Here is a 20,984-nt window from a genome sequence, read left to right as displayed (position 1 = left end):
GTGGGTGGACAAGCAGAGCTAATACCTTGTAGAGGTGCGGAGAGGTCCAGAGTTCTTCCTCGCACCCGCTCGCGAAAGAGCTGCAAGTTGGACTTAGGACGCCAACAACTCCAGCGAGGGACAGACTCGCGCGGCGAGGCTGGGAGGGGCGAGTCTGGGCGCCGCGCCTCGGGTGCTCCGGGCGGGCGGGAGCTCTGGGCGCTGGGGCGGGAAGGGGTGGAGCCACATGGGGAGGAGCAAAACCCGGAGGCCTCGGGCACGGTGGGCAGAGCCAGAGCTGCAGGAACCAGAACCCCGGCGCGCGGCCTCTGGAACGCTGGCCGTCTGGACCGAGTACAGCATCTCCCGCCCGCGCCGCCGGAGCCTGCCTTCGGTGCGCAACCAGGGAGAAAGGCCGGCGCCGCTGGAGACCGGGATCACAGATTCTTCTTTAATCTCAGAGCTGCGGGCAGTTGGTGCTGCCCCTGCCGCCCCACCAGGGCCGGCTAAATCTGCAGTTTGTGTCCCGTTTGCACTATGGATCCTTCGGAGAAGAAGATATCGGTGTGGATCTGCCAGGAGGAGAAGCTGGTGTCCGGTCTCTCCCGCCGCACCACTTGCTCGGATGTAGTGCGGGTTCTGTTGGAGGACGGCTGCCGGCGAAGACGGAGGCAGCGGCGGGGCCAGCGAAGGGGGATGGCCGGAGACCCTCAAGGCCCAGGGGAACTGCCAGAACCCCCGGATGAAAACGACGACGACGACGATGAGGCGCTGTCCCAGGGCATGCTGTGCGGGCCCCCGCAGTGCTATTGCATCGTGGAGAAGTGGCGTGGCTTTGAGCGCATCCTGCCCAACAAGACGCGCATCTTGCGCCTCTTATCCGCCTGGGGCGACGAGCAAGAAAACGTGCGCTTCGTATTAGTTCGCAGCGAGGCGTCGCTCCCCAACGCAGGTCCGCGCAGTGCGGAGGCGCGGGTAGTGCTCAGCCGCGAGCGCCCCTGCTTGGCCCGGGGAGCCCCGGCGCGGCCCAGCCTGGCCATGACCCAGGAGAAGCAGCGGCGGGTGGTGCGCAAGGCCTTCCGCAAGCTGGCCAAGCTCAACCGGCGGCGCCAGCAGCAGCCGCCGCCTTCTCCCTGTTCGTCCACTTCATCGTCCACTGCCTCGTCTTGTTCGTTGCCGCCGCAGGCCCATGAGAGTGCGTCTGTGGAGCGCATGGAGACGCTGGTGCATCTGGTGCTCTCCCAGGACCACACCATCCGCCAGCAGGTGCAACGGCTTCTGGAGCTGGACCGAGAAATCGACCGCTACGAAGCCAAGGTGCATCTAGACCGTATGCGACGGCATGGGGTGAACTACGTGCAGGACACTTACTTGGTGGGGGCAGGGATAGAACTCGATGGGCCCATCCCGGGCGAGGAGCCCGAGGAGGTAGCGGTAGCGGAGGAGGTACCAGCGGCGCCCCTGGACGGTGAGGCTCAGGCGGCAGCGCTGGAGGAGCTGGCCCAGCGCTGTGACGAACTGCTGCAGCTGCAGGAGCAGCGAACCCAGCAGGAGGAGTTGCTGGAGCGACTCTCCACCGAGATTCAGGAGGAATTGAACCAGAGATGGATGCGGCGGCGCAGGGAAGAACTGGCGGTGCGAGAGGAGCCCCCGGAGCCCGACGGCGGCCCGGACGGCGAGCTGCTGCTGGAGCAGGAGCGGGTCAGGACGCAACTCAGCACCAGCCTTTACATTGGGCTCAGGCTCAACACGGACCTGGAAGCCGTCAAGGCGGACTTGGATTACAGCCAGCAGCAGCGGGACAGCAAGGAGCGTGAGCTGCAGGGCCTTCTCCAGACTTTGAACACTTTGGAGCTCACCATAGTGCAGGAGGGGGCTTCTGGCCCCAGCGGACCCACGCGGGAACCCCAGCCTCAGGCCTGCGCCGAGATGTGGGTGGACCAGGCTCGCGGACTGGCCAAGAGCTGTCCTGGCAACGACGAGGACTCGGATACTGGACTGAGCTCTATGCACAGCCAGGACTCGGATTCTGTGCCTGTGTGCGAATCCCTGGTGTAGGAGAAGCAGGAAGGGAGCCAGAGACTGAAATGTCTCCCTTTCCTGCAGCAGGCATTGGACTCGCCAGCTCAGGGACCCCAAATCAGGCTGGGGTGAGCCCGGAGCTGCTGCCTGGCCTCAGGTCTCCAACCGGATCGGGGAAGGGTTGGGGATGCCTGCTGGGCACTGGCTCTTCTCTGATTACAGGGTGAGTGTGGAGGAGGGTGAAGGAGAAGGAAGCCTGGTCTGTGTTCCAAGTTCTTTTAAGAGAAAGAGGTAGTGAGGCGGTGGAAACCCCCTATAATGGAAAACTAATATAGCACTTCTCAGTCTAGGGATGCAACCTCTTCCTTCTCCATCACCCTGGGGGAAATAGACGTGGTCCAAACCCATTTTCAACACAAGAAATAAGTATTATGGAGATTTCACCACTCTTCTGTAGAGGAAGAACTGATGGCAGCTAGAACTATAGTTTGTGGCATAAAGTGCTCTTAAAAGAAACAGTTGGATGAAAAGGAAATTCCTTGAATGTTAATTGTGACTAAACGTGTTAAAACTAGCCAAAGAGGACGCACTGGTGTTGGTCTCAGCCTTACTTAACATCTTTGATAAAAACCCATAGGCACCAAAAACCCTGCCTGTTTACATTTCTGCAGATTTGGGAATCACCCATCGGCTAAATCACTTGCCTTTTCTTTCAAAGGCTAAATTGTATGGAAGTCTAACTCTGTATTTCCTCCTAGAAAATACAGTGTAGGTTGAAAGGGGACCTTTTTTTTTTTTCCAATATAGCCTTTTATTATTACAAAAGCCAAACATATTCTTTTGGAGATATCAAATCCTGGCAAACATAGTCCCTAGTTAAAATTTAATCTGGGCTCTTTGGGGTCTGTTCCTGCAAAGGCAGGTGTATTGTCCTTTGGTTCATGCTGCCACTTTGTTGACCCAATCACTGTTATTTCAGAAAAAAATAAAAGGGAAGTTGCAGAACTCAAGTTACACACAACTTAATTTGCTGTTTAATGAGCACTCTAGTTTAAACTAAAACTTAACAACAAAGATCTTTGCTCATGTTCAGCTTTGAACTTGAGCTATAAGATTAAAACCAACTATGACCTTCATGGATTTTACCCAAATTCAAGTCTGACTTCGGTATCTTCGGTCAGAGGTTAGTTACTTGTTCAAACTTAAATCGAGACAGTGTAAATATCAGGGTTTACTAGATAAAGGCCTCCAAACAAAAAGTAAAATAATCTCATGGTACACCTTAGGTGAAGGAGTTGATTAACCATAGCACGTAGCCACAAATAAAAGCATATTCAAGTGAGCTAAGGATTTGAATTACTCTTGTCTGATGCACACCTGTGCACATGCCAGGGGAGGGTGACACTTTCTCTGTGGCCAGTGATAGAGCTGGTGGGCATTCGAGTGTAATTGTTCCAGTTATTTCAATTAAAACTTATCAGTTGTAGCGAGTTGTTGGCCGTTGTTGGCCCTGTGGAAGGAGTCTGCTGGCTGGTTTCCCTTTGGAGTTGAGTACTTCTGAGGAATGTGACTCTAATCTGTCCTGAGGAGGTATTAACAATGGGCTGTGTGTGTGGTGCCAGCATGGTGCGAGAGCCTGGTTATCAACCTAACTGTTGAGGATACTGGGGCTGGCTCCAGTTTCAACACTACATGTGAAGATAACTTAAGAGGCCTTGTTCTATAGAGAAGTTTCTTCCCTTGCAGGGATCCTCTGTGTTGCCAAAAGGAGCCTGACCTCCTCAAGCCACCATCTGTGCTGTCTCCTCCTAGAGACAGCCCCACCTTGGATACTGCCACTGCCATGGTATTACAACACGTGTGTGTGTGTTCAGAGTTTCAAGTAAAATCAGAATTAAAAGGCCATTTTCTTAATTGATGTTTTCAAAAGACCTTACTTGGCGTAATTATGGTTTTTTAGTTTCATCTGATGCAGCAAACATCTATGCATTTGGTCTCGGGCATGATTAAAATGAGGAAGGAACCCAAAGAAACCCACTGTCCTCAGACAATTATTTGATCCCTTAAACTCAAAGTCTAATGTTAGCTTTCATTTCTGAGGCAGAGGTAAAATCCTCATTAGAGTGTGACAAATGCTACTTGTCTGAATGGTTTATGCTGGCAATGGGCTGACCTGGTGGTTTTTAAATTATGGTGCTTTTCTCCCCCCAGGGTGGTAGGGGAGGTGGCTCTTGGATGTTTATTAACTTAGAAAGAACACAGAAGTTGGCAGAACAGGACTGCCTGGCAGAAAGGAGCTGTTTTCCTTTTCACTATTATTATTTTAAACTTTGATGGGCTGCTGACGTCAGCAAATATTCTTGAAGCCCATAAAGCAAACAAGCCACATCACAGGGAGAAGGCTTGTGGGATTTTCTCTGTTGCTGTCTTTCTAGAACCCTTCCCTCTCCCAACCACCTGAAGATATTTCTCTGGTCAGCTCTCCAAGCAGCGAGGAGTCTTTATGTATAACAAAGGGCTAGCCTAGCCTGCTGAGTTTTGCTTTCATCCAAATCAATTATATTCCTAAAAGGCACTCTCTGTGTGGGTAGGAGAGGGGAGAATGGGGACAGACCAGGAGGAGACAATAGGTACTTTTACGAAGAGCTTTTTGCAAAACCTTGCAAAACTGAGAAAGATATAGGTATAAAAAGCACCAAAACAGTGCTTGTGTATAGGAAGTGATAAGTAAATATTAAATAAGTTTGGTTTCATTCACATGCACTGGGCATGGGAGCAAGTGCATAAGTGAAGCTCCAGCCCCTGATGTCAGCGACCCTGGGATAAGTGGCTCCTGTGTTCTCCAGGCCTCCCCAAAATCCTGCGAGGAACCAGCAACCTCTGGGGGAAGAGGAGGGAGTGCAGGTTCCACACCAGCCAGTCCCATGCTTTTTTTGGAACTGAGACAATCAATTGTGTATTGATGTGAATTATCCCATTCTTGGCCATCTCCCAAACCCAGAGATTCCATATGACATCTCTATGTTTGTTTTTTCTCCTACATAGAATATGTTTATTATTATATTTACTATCAGAAAAGTTCCATAATCTAGTCCTTGCGACAAACCTGAAAGTAAGATGAATACCAAAAATAAATAAATAAAAGTTACCCTAAATCTCTCACCACCAAAAGCCTGTCACTTCCAAAGTTTGACATTTTTTCTTAGGGACTTTTTGAATTTTGAAGAGTTCATATTTTGCTCTGTTTTTAAAAATAAAATTTTAATAAGATTGCCTATATCCTATGATACTCAGGTTGTGACAGACTCCTTCTAAACAGATCCATTCATCTGGTAAGTATACCCTAGTTTATTTAACTGCTCATGTTATCAGGTTGTTTCCCATACTTTTTTACTATATAAAATAATATCATGATAAGCTTTTTTGTGCATGTGTCTGTTTCCTAATTAGTCTCCTTCCATCCCTCCCACAAGAGCCCTAGAGAGACAATTCCAGACCAAAGAGTACAAGCATTTAGAGGCTTGATATTGCCAAGTTACTTTTCCAAAGACTTATTCTAATTGCAATAATCAAAATTAATTAATTACTCCTTTGTGGCCTCAGGAAGATAGGGTGGACAATCACTGTCTTAAAATATATTTACAGTAGCAAGCATGGTCAGCTGATAAGAACTGTTAGGGGGTATGGTATTTTCTCTCTTTTTTTCCCCCTCTGTTCCCTGAGCACCTGCTTAAGGTAACAGTAGTCTGGGCTCTCATTAGAATTGGCCAGTGATCTAAAAGGAGGAGGGACAAAATCTCCACATTAGCAGGATTAATGAGATGGCAAATATAAGTGTATTTATATAGAGAAAATATTCATTTTATATATATATATATATTTTTTTTGTCTTTAGTGGAAATGTTTTTCTAAGGAGATAGCAACATAAAACATTTGTGTATTTCTCACCTAGTTGTTAATCAGCAGTCTCTAGCAGCTTAGGTTTTTCCTAGAAATTTCTTTCTAGATACAACACTGCACTTGAGCTTATTCTTAAATTCTTGAAAAGGGAAGATTTGATCATGGCAGTCTGTGAAATCTACACTGTGAAAATATTTGCAGAATTTGTTTCCCTAAACAAAAAGGAAGGAAGATGAGGATCCCATTTTCCTTGAGTGTTTCCCAAATGCCAGATCCTTGTGCTGAGTATTTACGTGTGCATTTTTTTTTCTGCATTCTTCTTGTGTGACAGAACTTTTTAACCTCCAGTTTTTACAGAGAAACGAAGTTCATCTAGCAGATCATCAGCAGTAGATGCAGGATTTCGACCGTAGTCTGATCTCAAATGTGCTCTGGTTGCCACCCACATGAGGCACATACACAGGAAGTGTTTGGCACCTGGAAAAGGGAGTCTTCTTGGGCCTCAGGGTGTTGGCATTGGAAAGCCTTAGAGACTATCAAAGCTTTCCCTCAATTCCAGAGCTGATTATTATCTACTAGGTGAGGATTTAGTAAAAGACCAAGAAGGAGAAATTCCTATGTAAATATTTAAGTAATTGATTATAAGAAGTGAGTGTTTTGCCAGTGGAAAAGAAAACTTGCAAAAAGTTAATATTCCACGTATTAGCATACAACTTTTGACTGAGAGCCCGAAGGGCTGTAACTGCTGCAGAGCACAGTCAACAACATGGAATCCTTGGACACCAGGGTAGGTGGCTGTGCATTAGTCCCATTCACATCTGGAAGGTGGTACCAGCTGTGCTGCAGCTGTTCCTACTGGAGCTCTTTAACTGGACCTTCCTTCTGGTGAGCTTCTGGGTATGCAAGTATCAGGGAAGAGTAGAGGGTGGGAGTTGTGGGCTTCCAAGGACTTTTGTACTCATGGTGTCAAGCTTGCCTACCTGGCTTAGGGCATCTTTGACCATGTTAACTCCACTGCACATGAGGAGACCTGGAGTGGGTTGCTTTGAAGGAGCATTACCCCAGCATCTGCCTTCTCATTCATTCCAAGGCAAGTCTTTCAGACCCATAATTTTCAGGATAACATCACATTTCTTAGCAGGATTTACAAAGTTGTTGGTTATCTGACTCAAGATCCCTCCCTAAGGTCCACACATTTCTCACTGAAGACTACAGAATTGAGTTGATTGTATGTCTTCATTCAAGTCACACTTCCATTTGTATAAGATCCCTCCTCCAAATTATTTATTTTACTTCTATGTTCTCTGTTAGTCAGCTTTCCATTACTGTAACAAAGTCCCTGAGATAATCAACTTGAAAAGAATATTCGTTTTGGAGGTTTCAATCCATGGCCAGTTGGCCCATTACTTGTGGGCCTATAATGAGGCAATACACCATGATAGGAGCATATGGCAGAGCAAATTGTTCACTTCATGGCTGGGAAGTAAAAGAGATGAGACCAGCATCTAATAACACCCTTTGAGGGCTTGCAACCAGTGACCTAAAACCTCCCTTTAAACCCCACCTTTCAAAGTTTCCAATAGCACAGTTGGGGACCAAACTTTTAACATGGGCCTTTTAACACTCTAGATCCAAATGAGAGCAAGCAGTATTGTCATCTTAACAATATTAATTCTTCTAATCCATTAACAAATGGGGTGTCTTTTCATTTACTTATGTTGTCTTGAATTTCTTCCAGAAATATTTTGTAGTTTTCCATCTTTAAGTCTTTTATCTCTAATTAAATTTATCCCTAAATATTTTATTATATTTTATTTTTTGTTTGTTTTCTTAATTTTCTTTTTTGGAATGTTCATTGTTAGTATATAGCATCTTTGTGATGTGTGTGTGTTGATTTTGTATTGTGCAACTTTGCTGAACCTGTTAATCAGCTCTAAGAGAGAAAGAGGGGAGGGGAGGGCAGGAAAAGAGAGAATGTGTGCATTTGTGTGTAATCTATGTCTAAGATCATGCCATTTGCAAACAGATAATGTTACCTCTTTCTTTCCAATTTGGACTCTCTTTATGTCATTTTCTTGCTTAATTTCTCTGGCTAAAACTTTTGATATTATGAATAGAAGTGGTGAAAGCTGACATCCTTGTTTTGTTCTTGATCTTAGAGGAAAAACTTTTGGTCTTTTCACCACTGGGTGTAATGTTAGCTGTGGGCTTGTCATATATAACCTGGATCATGTTGAAGAAGTTCTTTCCATTCCTAGATATTGAATGTTAAAAAAAAAAAAAATCAAGAGGAAAAGGGATACAGCTCAGTTGGTACAGTGCTTGCCTCGAATGCACAAGGCCCTGGGTTCAATCCACAGTAACACACACACACACACACACACACACACACACACACACACACACGAAAAAAATTAAGAAAGAATGTTGAATTTTGTCAGTTTCTTTTTCTTCATCAATTGAGATTTTCATATGATTTTTTCTTTTATACTGTTAATGTGTTATAATGTATCAATTGATTTTCATATGCTGAATTATCTTTGCAATCTAGGAATAAATCATTGTAAGCATGGCATAAAATCTTTTAATATACTCCCAAATTTGGTTTGCTATCAATACTATTGTTATTACTATTATTGGAGATCTTTGCATCAGTATTTATAAAGATTCTGGTGTGTAGCCTTTTATTCTTGTGGCGTCTTTGTCTGATGTTGGTACCAGGGTAATGCTGATATAGAATAAGTTAGGAAGTGTTTCTGCTTCTTCAATTTTTTTGAAGAGTTCAAGAAGGATTGGTGTTTATTCTTTTAAGTGTTTGGGAGGAATAATCACAAATGAAGCCATCTGATCTAGGACCTTTCCTGGGAAGCTTTTTAAAAAATTGATTCAAATTTTTTACTAGTTATATAAAGTATAATCAGACTTTCTACTTTTTCATGATCCAATTTTAGTAGATTGCATGTTTCTAGAAATTTGTTTCTTCTAGTTAATATGATTAACACACACAAACTCTTAAAGCTAATTAACAAGTTCAGTAAAGTTGCAGAATAAAAAAAATCAACATACACACACAAAATCACACAAATTTTATACACTAACAATGAACAATCCCAAAAGGAAAATCACATGCAATTGTTTTTAGTATTCCCTTATAATCTGTTTTTCTCCTGTAAAATCAGTAAGCATTCCCATTTTATTTCTGATTTTAATAATATATCTTCTCTCTTTTCTTTTTTTTTCTTAGTCAATCTAGTTAAAGACTTTCTAATTTTATGATCTTTACAAAGAAACACTTTTAAATTTACAGATTTTCTGTTTTTCTATTCTGTTTTACGTATATATATATGCTCTCATCCTTATAACTTCCTTGGGCTGTTGTTTCATTTGCTCTTCTTTTTCTAGATCCTAGTGTTAGCTTTGCATTGCTCTCATAAAAATACCCGACAAGAACAATTTAGAAGGGGAAAGGTTACTTTGACTCATGGTTTCAGAGGTTTCACTCCATGGCTGGTAGCTCCTCTTTGGGCCTGAAGCAAGGCTCAACATCATGGTGGCAAGGTGGGACAGAGGAAAGCTGTCAGCTCAGGACAGCTCAGGACAGCCAGGTAACCTGAGAGGAGCAGTGGAGAAGTTCAACCCTTCCTGACCACACCCCCAGTGACCACGCCCTCCCAGCAGGTCCCACCTCCAGTAATTCCTTTGGCTATTTGAAGGGTTCACCCACTGATTATGTCAGAGCCCTCATGATCCAATCATTGCCTGAAAGCTCCACCTCTGAACCTTGCTGCATTGGGAACCATGCTTTCAACACATGAGCTTTTGGGGACACTTCAGATCCATTTTCAATATGAGATAGAACAACCAGACAGAAAAGATAGTTTCCAGCTATTATTGCAGAATGATTTCTCCCTTCAGTTCTATCAATGTTTGCTTCCTTATTTAGGGGCTTTGATACTTGGTGCATATGTCTTCTTGGTAAACTGACCTTTTGTCAATATTTAATGCCCTTCTCTGCTTCCTTGTAAAGTTTTTGACTTAAAGTCTGTTTTGTCTGAGAGTATAGCTACCTGAGCCCAGCTCTCTTGGTTACTATTTGTGTAGACTATTTTTTTTCCCATCCTTTTACTCTCAACCTATTTTTGTCTTTCAATCTAAAATGAGTTTATACTCGCTATCCATTGTAACATTTTCATCCCTTCCTTTCATTTGTTTAGATTTTGCTCTGCTTCTTGGATATTTCTAGAATAGCGATTAGTCTCTGTCTACTAATTTCTACATCTGAGTTCCTCATAAACCGTTTCTATTGGCTGCTTTCCCCCCTATGTATAGGGCATCCTTATTTCTTTGCATGTCTCATAATTTTTTGTTGAAAACTGGACCTTTATGACAATCTAACATGGCAATTCTCACAATCATCCTTCCGTCTCTGGGATTGGCTATTGTTGCTATTTGTCTTTGACATGTTTTTCTTTCCATAGCTTCTCTTTGTTTTTCTATTTCTTGAATAATTCTGTGATGTGGCCACTGAAGTCTCTGCTTCTGTGGTCACTAATGATGGGTTTAGAGATTTCCTTATAGGCCAGAAAGTCACCCAGCCTTTTCTGAGGGGCTGCATGTGAGTGAGTTGGGCTGTTGTCACTGTTCAGAGACTCAGTTTACAATTCACTTTAGTCCTCACTCCCTACTTGCTCCAGGTCTTACTTGCTCACTCCTCTCACTTAGCTGGTCAGTTGGAGTTGAGAACTCCGTGCCTTCTCTGGTCTTTTCTGGGCAGGTGAACATCGCCATAAGCCCCCTGTGGAAATTTCATTCACCAGCATTTCCTCTTCAACTGTTTTTGATCAACTTCTTATTTTTCACAGCTATTATCACTTTTTCAAGCAGTTGTGATGTTAAAAAAAATTGCCTGTAATTGTTTTTGGCAAATGACTCCACGGGCAAAAAAGCTGTTTGCACTCTCTGAGATCCAGTCCAGTCAAATAAACAGAGAACTGCTGAACAGCTCCAATGATGGTGACCTCAGAGAATGGTATTTTAACCAGCTTCAAGCCTGTTCTGTCCCCTTCAGTGGCTTCTGGTTTTCACTGTGATTGTAGGGTTGTTAGTTTTCACTGTGATTCTGGGGCTGCTGGTTTTCAAAGCTACTATGGAGCTTGGGGAGGAGGATGGGGATAGGGCAAGTGAAACAGCAGAAAGTATGCTGTACTTACTGAGAGTCCATCTTTTTTTATTTTTAACTAACAAACGTTCTTTGGATTTTTGTTATTAGTCCTTGGTTAATTTGCAGAATTCTGGAAAGATTTTGCCCATGTTCTTGTTGCTTTTATTGACAAATGGCTTTTGGAGTTCTTGACTCTGCCATACCCACTGACATCTCTTAACAAGATTCCTCTGCCCCTCTTTTATTGGATGGATAGAAGTTTCTTTGGGAGATTCAAAAGCTGCACATTCAATTTTGCTCTTCTGTTTCTCCAAATTTCCTAAGAGCCTACTTAATTTTTCTGATATATATATATATACACACACATATATATGTATATAAACTTATCAACTCTGTGTTTGCTCTCAAGTAAGACAAGAGCTTTAACATATTACTCTCACTTCTCTGGTTTCTCTCCCCTTTCATATTGATATCATCTAAAGTTTTAATTCTAGAAAGTCTTATTTAGCTAATAATAACCTTTCTCTGAATATTTTATTGGGATTGCATTAAATGTGTACACTCCCTTGAGCAGAATTGATAGCTTTATGACGCTGAGTCATTCTACTCAAAAATAAGATAATAATACAGTACAGCAAATCACCTCAAAATTCAGTGTGTTTTAAAGTAACAATCATTTATTCTTACTCATGCCTCTGTGTGAGTCAGCTGGGGATTAGCTGGCCCAGGCCAGGTTCAGGTAAACTTAAGGCTCCAGTCTACCAGGTTGGGCTTGATTAGCTCTGTGCATCTCTGGTCTTCCCTGAGCCAGAGGCATAGAACTTTCTCAAAGTTCCCTTGAACTTGTTACAAAGAAGCCGGCCTAGACCTTTCTTTTCTTTTCTTTTCTTTTTTTTTTTCCAATTCTTTGGTATTGTCTCAATTAATCCAGGTTTAACACACAAATATCATGTATCTGCTGTGCACCAGGCATAGGGTAAAGGCCCGAAAAAGCAGCAATGAATAGAAGAGCTCATGTTCTATCATTAAAACTACTCTCTAAGATTCTGTCATTGCAATTTTAAATGAATTTAATCCATTTGAATTCATACTTTGTAAACAGCAACTTCACTTTTAGGAATCTACAGAATATTTATGCAAGTGGGCAAGGATATAAATTCATGATTTTTATTATAGCAAAGTTAGTAATAATGAATGAGAGATTATTTCAATAGGAAACAGGTCATATGAACTAAGTTGTGATCATATTATTTTATATTATGTGACTATTAAAATCATGGAGGTCTCATTGCTGACATGGAAGAACAACTGTGACGCACTATTTTTTTTTAATAAAAGCAAGTAAGTGGAAATAGTATGAACTCATTCATTATTTTTATAACTCTAAAGATGACAATACCTAGGAGTAATGAGCACGCCTAGTACCTATGATGTAGTTTATCTAACTGGTGTGGGCCAGCTAATATCATTTTCTATTAAAAGGGTAAAGACTCCTTAAAATAATGGCTGATTCCAAGCCCAGGGCAAGAAAGAGGTAAGATGGGTTTGTTACATCTTATGTACTAGAAAGCAAAGAAACTCTTAAAAACTTGTTATGTCTAAAAAACTCACGGACAACCTAAGGGGCTTCCAATGACTAAAATGGGAAATTCTGTTTTAATGAGAGTAATAACTGCAATATAGAATCATTGAAAATATAAAAGCCTAGAGTTTCACACTGATACAACAAAAAGGAAAGGAAGAAAGAGAAAGAACAAAGAAAAGAAAAAAGACAAGAGGAAAAAAGAAATCAACTCATTAGTTACCTTTGGAGGTTGCTATGATACCAAGCTATTTTTCTAGAAATCAGTAATAAAAAGAACACTTATTCTGAATTTTCTATACACACTGTTTCTATCATCAAACAGTTGATGAGAAAAAATTCTTCACAATAGAATGACAGCTAACAAAGGAAGCGGGAATTACCGATGTGGATGTCACCTTTATGCAATCCCTAATGAATCACCACGTCTAGTGACCACTAATGGATGCTTTGAAAATGAGGGCATGTCAGAAAAACATGGTAGTGATACCCCAGCCAACAACACGGAAATCCACAATCACCCTGCCATGTCCTATGATAAAACAGGAAGTACTCAGCCCTGCTTAACTGACATTCTACCCCAAATAACTGAATCTGCATCAAACCCAGAGTCCAGTTCTGTCAAGGAGGATACAGGAAATAGGTAGAATTGAGGAGCATGTGGAATATTACTCTGTGTTTGTAATCAGGAAAATCCATATTGGGGGAAATGCTACAGCATACACGCCTGGATTAAGAAATCAATAGCCTCAAAGAAGGAGGGGAGGGGGCTGGGGCTGGGGCTCAGTGGTAGAGCACTTGCCTCGCATGTGTGAGGCACTGGATTCAATCCTCAGCACCACACAAAAATAAATAAATAAAGATACTGTGGGGGGGGGGAAAGGAGGGGAGATTTAACTATTGAGACTTTTACAGATCGAAAGAGACTTAGGAGACATATCAACCAATTATGGACTGTATTTGGATATAATTAAAACAAACTACACAGTAACACCTAAAAACAATGAGAAAAAAATGAGAAAAGCTCTATGATTTGGTACAAAGTTTAATGTTTGGACCCAAAGTTTCAAATCCCAGACTGTTCCACTTACTGATTCTACGACCTTTGTCTAATTATTTAACCAGAGAGGTTAGGGATAATCAGAAGTGCCCCGTGGTGTTTTGTGACCACTGAGACAATGTATATGCAAATGATTTTAAATTCGGCTGTTGCAAACATTTAATTTTGAACTTAGAGATGCTAAGCATCTTATCCCATTTGCTCATTCTCTCATTCATATAGTCACAAGTGCCTAGTTGAGCACCTTCCATGTGCCAGACAGTCTGGAAGCACAGAGGATGTTAGGTTGAATAAGATGGGGGCCCCAGAGACCAGATGGAAAACAAAAGCATGAACCCAGTAGTCAGGTGGGTTAATAGTCTGGAAGAGAGAGCAAGAGGGCTGAACCAAGGGATGGAGAAAAACAGTCAGATCTGGGACACATTTAAGAGTTGGTCCTTATTCACAGTCCTGATTGATTATTAGCAGAGAATGAAGGAGAAGGAAAAACCTACAATGACCCCCAAGGTTTCCAGTGTGGAAGGATATAGTGTGAGCTTTCCTTGGATGGTGTGAAACAGGTACTGTCAGGTACTGTTGTTGTAAAAACTAAGTTGTTTTTTTTTTATTTGTTTGTTTGTTTGTTTTGAGGGGTGAGTTTCAGGACTAGAAGTGGGAGGTGGTGGACTCAGTTTGGAAGATGGTAAGTTGAGGAGCCTGTAGATGTCATTGATGAGGAGACAGCGGGAGCCCTTGATTGTTGCTCAAAGACTGTGTGTTAGTCAGCTTTTCATTGCTGTGACCAGAACACCTGACAACAACAACAACTTAGAGGAGGAAACGTTTATCTTGGGCTTATAGTGTCAGAGGTCTTAGTTCATGGTTGCCAACTCCATTGCTCTGGGCCTGAGGAGAAGCAGAACATCATGGCGGAAGGGCTTGGCAAAGGAGAGTAGTCAGCTCATAGTAATTAGGAAGCAGATGTTGGGGTGAGGGGAGGAGAGGGTGTAAGCAAGAAGGAGCAGGGATAAAATATAACCCCAAAGTGCTCGCCTTGGTGACCTGCTTCCTCCAGCCATGCCCCACCTGCCTACAGTTACCATCTAGTGATCCATTCAAATTATTAATCCATCAGATGGGTTTATCCACTGATGAGGTCACAGCTCTCATGATCATTTCTCCTCTGAACATTCCTGCATTGTCTAGCACGTGACAGTTTTAGGGAGCATCTCACATCCAGACCATAACAGAGTATGAAGTAAAAAGATAAAAGAACCAGAGAAAACTGATATTTAAAAGTCAAGGGGAAAAGAGGAATCCAGAAAGACTAAGGAAGAACAAAGAACTAAGAAAAGAAGGAAAAAGTAACGTTGTGAAAACTAAGTTATTTTTCTTTTTTTTGAGGGGTGAGTTTCAGGACAAGTGGCCAGCCATATGGGCCCATCAGGTTTGGCAATTCATAAGTATAAATATGCCTTTGGAGAGAGGAGTGTCCCTAAACTGGTGGAAGCCATGGCCACATTCTGTGACTTGGGGAATGAGTGGGAGATGGAAAGTTAGAGAATTCACTTGAGAAATTTGGGCTGATGGGGAACGAGTTCCCACTAGTTGTGAAAGGATGAAGGACTATTAGTTTTGTGTGGCTGTGACCAAAATGCCCGACAAGAACAACTTAGAGGAGGAAGTGTTAATTTTGACTCATGGTTTCAGAGGTTCAGTTCATGGTCAGCTGACTCCATTGCTCTGGGTCCGAGATGAGGCAGAGCTTCATGGTGGAAGGTTGCAGCAGGGGAAAGTGCTCGGTTTGTGGCAGCCAAGAAGCAGAGAATGCGAGAGACGAGACAGGGACAAGGTGTAGTCCCCGGGGGTATACCCAGTGACCTGCCTCCTGTAGCACACCCCCTGCCTGCAGGGACCACTGAAATTATTAATTCCTCAAATGGATTAATCCAATGACGATCCAATCTGTTCACCTCTGAACATTGCTGCGTTGCTAATAAAGGAGCTTTGGGGGGACATTACTCAATCCACACCTCAACAAGGCCAAGGAAGAAGGGAAGGGAAGAGGGAGGGTGGCCCAAAACGAAGCTGGAGAAGGAGGAGGGTCGGTGTAGGTAGATCCCTCTGGCCGCACAGTCAACTGCAGAGGAAGGGATCTACTGTGCCTTGAGTTTCTCCAGGTGGAGAAGGTCCATGATATGGCTCTGCAGGTGGATGGCTGAAGGTGAAGGTCGCTGCCGATGAGAAGCAAAGGTATTGACAGATACATCTCCAAGGACGTTGAAAGCCCCAGTGGTGATGTCTGGAACCAGGATGGAAACAGGAAAAGGTCTGGGATGAGAACAGAAAGGAAGCAGGCTGGTGACTCTGGGGAATTTGGGTTGGGACAGTGACTGAGGAGGAAAGGGGCAAATGACCCTGTAACCACGACCATGTTCCTCGTTCGAGAAGGCCAAGTCCCTCAGCACAGTCCTGCATGGCACATGCTGACAGCCTCATCTCCTCCCTCCACCTTCCCTCAGCCTCATAGAATCACTTGAAGTTTCCAGAACATTCTCTGCTGTCCATACCTGCCTCCCTTTGCACACATTGTTTCTTCCACCACCTAAATGTCTGTCTCTTCTTTCTGCCCTTGAAAGAACCCCTATTCATCCCTTATGACTTAGTTCTGGGGTCACTTTTCTCTAAACTCTTTCTGGAGTGCCCCAGTCATTCAGGGAGCTACTTATCAAACACCTGCCACATGCCGGGCTCTGAACAAGGCATGGCTCACACTCACCAGTGCCTCCCTGGACGCCCCTTAGCCTTCCAGGTGAGCCAGCAGAGCAGAGGCCAGCTCAGCATCAGAATCCCAGACTTAGCTCAAGAATCGCCAAACCTGAGAACAAAGCTCCACTGGAATTTCACCAACAGGAAGGGCTGGGCAGATTTCTTCTCATTTCCTTACCTTCACCCCAACCTCAGCAGCTTCTGCAGCCATAAACAACAAAAGGCACTTACCCAAGGAGACTCACTGGCCGGTGAGGCCATATTGTGATTCATTAGGACGTTATGATCAGCTTTTATTGCAGTCTGCGTTTCATAATTTGCCTTCTAAGCACCTGTGTGTGTAGCCCTGTCTTGTTTTTTTTTTTTTCTTACCAAAAAGTTGGTGCTTTGCCCACTCCTATTCAACATACTCCTCGAAACCCTAGCCAGAGCAATCGGAAAAAAGAAAGGAATGAAAGGGATATAAAGAGGAAAAGAAGAGCTCAAACTATCCCTATTTGCAGTCGACATGATTCTATATTTAGAAGACCCCGAAAACTCTACCAAAAAACTCTACTAAAAAGCCTCTAGAACTCATAAATAAATTCAGCAAAGTACCAATAAATCAATTGCATTTCCATACACCAAGGATTTATCTGCTAAAAGAAAAATCAGGAAAACTATTCCCTTTGCAATAGACTCAAAAGTGAAACAAAGTATTTGGGAATCAACCTAATAAAAGAGATGAAAGACCCCTATAATGAAAACTGCAGACCACTAAAGAAAGAAATTGAATACCTCAGAAAATGGAAAGATCTCCCATGTTCCTGGATAGGCAAAATCAATATTATCAAAATGGTCATACTATCAAAAGTGTTATACAGATTTAATGCAATTCCTATAAAGATCCCAATGATGTTCTTCACAGAAATAGAAAAAGCATTCAGGAATTTTATTCGAAAAAACCGGAGGCCCAGAATAGACAAAGCAATACTTAGCATGAAAAGTGATGCAGGAGGCATCATAATACCAGATCTTAGATTAAACTACAAAGCTATAGTAACAAAAACAGCATAGTATTGGTACCAAAAGAGACATAAAGACCAATGGAACAGAATAGAAGACACAGAGACATACTTACACAAGTACAGTTTATCTCATCCTAGTCAAAGGCACCATAAACATGCATTGGCAAGAAGACAGCCTCTACAACAAATGGTGCTGGGAAAACTGGAAATCCATATATAATAGAATGAAATTGAACCCCTATCTCTCACCCTGCACAAAATCAACTCTAAGTGGATCAAGGACCTAGGCATTAGACCAGAGACCCTGCACTTACTAGAAGAAAAAGCAGATCCAAATCTCCATTATGTCAGCTTGGAAACTGAATTCCTCAACAAGATTGCTAAAGCACAAGAAGTAAAATCAAGAATCAATAAATGGGATGGTATTAAACTAAAAATCTTCTTCACAGCAAAGGGAACAAATCAAGAATGTGATTGTGATTCTACAGAATGGGAAAAAAAATCTATGTCACCTGCACATCAGAGGATTAATCTCTAGTGTATATATAAAGAACTCAAAAATCTTCACACCAGAAAAGTTAATAATCCAATCAATAATTAGGCAAAGGGAACTGAACAACACTTCACAGAAGAAGAAATACAAATGGTAAAAAAATATGAAAAATATATTCAATATCTCTAGCAATTAGAGAAATGCAAATTGAGATTACACTGAGATTCCATCTCACTAGAGTCAGAAAGGCAGGTACAAAGAATACAAGTCACAATAAATGTCAGCAAGGATGTGGGGGAAAAAGTTCACTCATACATTGTTGGTGGGACTGCAAATTGGTGCAACTACTATGGAAAGCAGAATGGAGATTCCTTAGAAAACTTAGAATGGAAACACCATTTGACCCAGTTATCCCACTCCTTGGTCTATACTCAAAGGACTTAAAAACAGCATACTACAGTGACACAGCCACATCATGTTTATAGCAGCTCAACTCACAATAGCCAAGCTGTGGAAACAACCTAGGTGTCCTTCAACAGATGAATGGATAAAGAAAAGGTACATATACACAATGGAATATTATTCATCCATAAAGAATAATGAATTTATGGCATTTTCCAGTAAATGGATGGAACTGGAGACTATCATGCTAAGTGGAATAAGCCAATCCCCCCAAAACAAAGGCAAATATTTTCTCTGATTTGCAGATGCTAACTCCCAATAAGGGTGGGGTGTCTAGGGTAGAATAGAGTTATTTTAGAATAGGTAGAGGGAAGTGAAGGAAGGGAGTGGGTATCAAGGTAGGAAGGACCTAGTAGAATGAATCAGACATTATTACCCTATGTACATACATGGCTACCTGACCAGTGGGATTCTACAGTGTATACAACCAGAAAAATGAGAAATCATACTCCATTTATGTGTGATGTAACAGTGCATTCTACAGTTATGTAAAATTAATTAGAACAAATGTTTTAAAAGAAAGAATGACAAAGAAGAAAGAGAAAGCCTAGTGACTTCGAAATGACTCTAAAAGTCCTGGAATGCCAGATTTCATGTCAGAAACAAACCTTATATTAAACTACACTCATTTGTCTTGTCTGTCCTGTGCAATTAATTAATTCCAACCAATGCTCACCCCCACCCATTTTATCTTCCTTACCCTGATTGAGTTTTGTCATGACACCACCACCTAACATTTGTATTGGTCTATGTCCAGGTTAGCGTGTAAACCCCAAGGGAATAACAATGTCTTAGGCCTGGCACATAGTATAATGTCATTTAAAGGTGGCAGCAGTAGCTGTTGTCCACAGCCAGCTTATTTCTTCCATATGCCCTCTATCATAACACTCCTCATTCCGGCAACTCTGCCTCCCCTCCTAGGACTCTGTGCCTCTCATTGACAGGTGGTGCATCTGCCTGGTCTCTATCTCATCGCCAGCCCCTGGCTTATTGCCAGTATGTAAATGACCGTGAAATGCAATAGTCAGAGGGAATTTCACCTGCAGAATCCTGGGAAGAGGGGTGGCTGAGAAGCTGGGGAGGTCTGACAGGGTTGTGTCTGAGAGGGTAGCCATCCAAGAGGGGGAGCTGGAAGATGCCCCAGGAAGCTGGAGTAAACGGAGGGCCTCTCGGGAGGATCCTGGGAAAACTCTTCAAGCTTCTGGAAAGAGAGGGAGTGAGAGCAACGGCAGGTGTGGGACGAGCTCTCTCCTGAAACCAGCCTTCAGCAGCCGCCAAATGCATGACATTCCGGATCTTACTGAGTTAATTGTTGAAATATTGAAGGTATGTAGTTGCAGATCTGGGTCATGTGTTGGAGCTGAAACAGACTTTGTGGATAATGGAGAGGAAACAGAAACAGAGATGCGGCAAAGGAAGCCTGGATTTCACAGAAGACTTCTGATGGAAGGTCTGAAAGGTTATGTAAAAGATGTAATTTTTCCCCATTCTGTTTATGGCTTGAATTATCCCCCCTCCCCTGCAAACTTCCCCCAAAGCTTCGTTGAAGTCCTAACCCTAGCAGTTCAGAATGTGACCTTATTTGGAAATAGGTCTTTACAGAGGCAACTGAATTAAAATAAGGCCTGTGGTTGATCCCTAACGCAACATGGCTGCTGTCTTGATAAAAGGAAAGTTGAGACCCAGAGACAGGTGCAGAGGGAAGTTGATATGGAGGCAGAGGGAGAAGACAGCTCTGTGGCCCCAGTGACGTTTATACAGCGGAGACTATCGAGGCTTGCCAGCAGATGCCAGCAGCTGGGAGAGGCCAGGAAGGATCCTCCCCTGGAGCTGCCAAAGCATGACTGGAAGACACCCTGAGTTCAGGCTTCAGCCTCCAGGACTGGGAGACAATGAATTCCTGTTGTTTTAAGCCACCCAGGTTGGGATGGTTAGTTATGGCCACCCTAGGGAACGAAGGGACTCCTGAAGTAGGTAGCTCCAGACACCTGGTCTCAGAACTCAAACCAAATCCAATTAGCAAAGCCTCCTTTTTGGTGGAGTGACAGGTCTGAGCTGCCCCGGGCTGTGATAGCAGGAAGGAGATCAGGGTGGGCTTCAGAGAGGGGAGCCTGGAGGAGAGTTCTAAGAGTAAAGAAGAAATGCCAGGTGGAGGCCAGAGGCCAGGTAGAGACAAATAGGTCACAGGTATGGTCAGAGGATGACTGTGATTTTACACAGTGCCAGTGGTCCTCAGGGGAATGGTGGAGAAAACACTGCAGGGCACAGCAGGCCGCCGTCCTCGTGCATGCTCCTGATTCTACTGGAAGTGTTTTAATAGTGACATTCAGACGCTGCAGAGTCACAGAAGGGTTATAGGTAGCAGAATTATACCATTTCATCTGGCTCTGGAATGCTCACAGTGGCAAAAGGGAAGGAAGGTTGGAAGGATGAGTTGCAGGCTGCAGGCTGGAGACTGGTTGGTGCAATAGTCCAGGGACATGATGATGATAATTGCTTAATACACAATGGACATTTGCCATCTACATCTACTTTCCAATAGCCTGGTGGACACTCCCCCCAAACCTGAG

At 43.1% G+C, this 20,984-nt stretch overlaps 1 protein-coding gene across 1 annotated transcript; it reads left to right on the top strand.

Moving 5' to 3' along the window:
* Positions 1 to 230: 230 nt before the first annotated feature.
* Rassf10 (Ras association domain family member 10) lies at positions 231 to 8,290 on the top strand. The gene has a single exon (XM_078046465.1). The coding sequence runs from the start codon at positions 517 to 519 to the stop codon at positions 2,035 to 2,037; it is 1,521 nt and encodes a 506-aa protein (XP_077902591.1). The 5' UTR covers positions 231 to 516; the 3' UTR covers positions 2,038 to 8,290.
* The last annotated feature ends 12,694 nt before the right edge of the window (positions 8,291 to 20,984 follow it).

This window comes from Ictidomys tridecemlineatus, chromosome 4, assembly GCF_052094955.1.
Source record: "Ictidomys tridecemlineatus isolate mIctTri1 chromosome 4, mIctTri1.hap1, whole genome shotgun sequence".
In the NCBI taxonomy this organism is placed as follows: Eukaryota; Metazoa; Chordata; class Mammalia; order Rodentia; family Sciuridae; genus Ictidomys; species Ictidomys tridecemlineatus.
This window is presented reverse-complemented; position numbering and strand designations above follow the sequence as displayed.

Excerpts from the sequence above, each read along its gene's own strand:
- Rassf10 (XM_078046465.1), top strand. The coding sequence starts at position 517 with ATGGATCCTTCGGAGAAGAAGATATCGGTGTGGATCTGCCAGGAGGAG.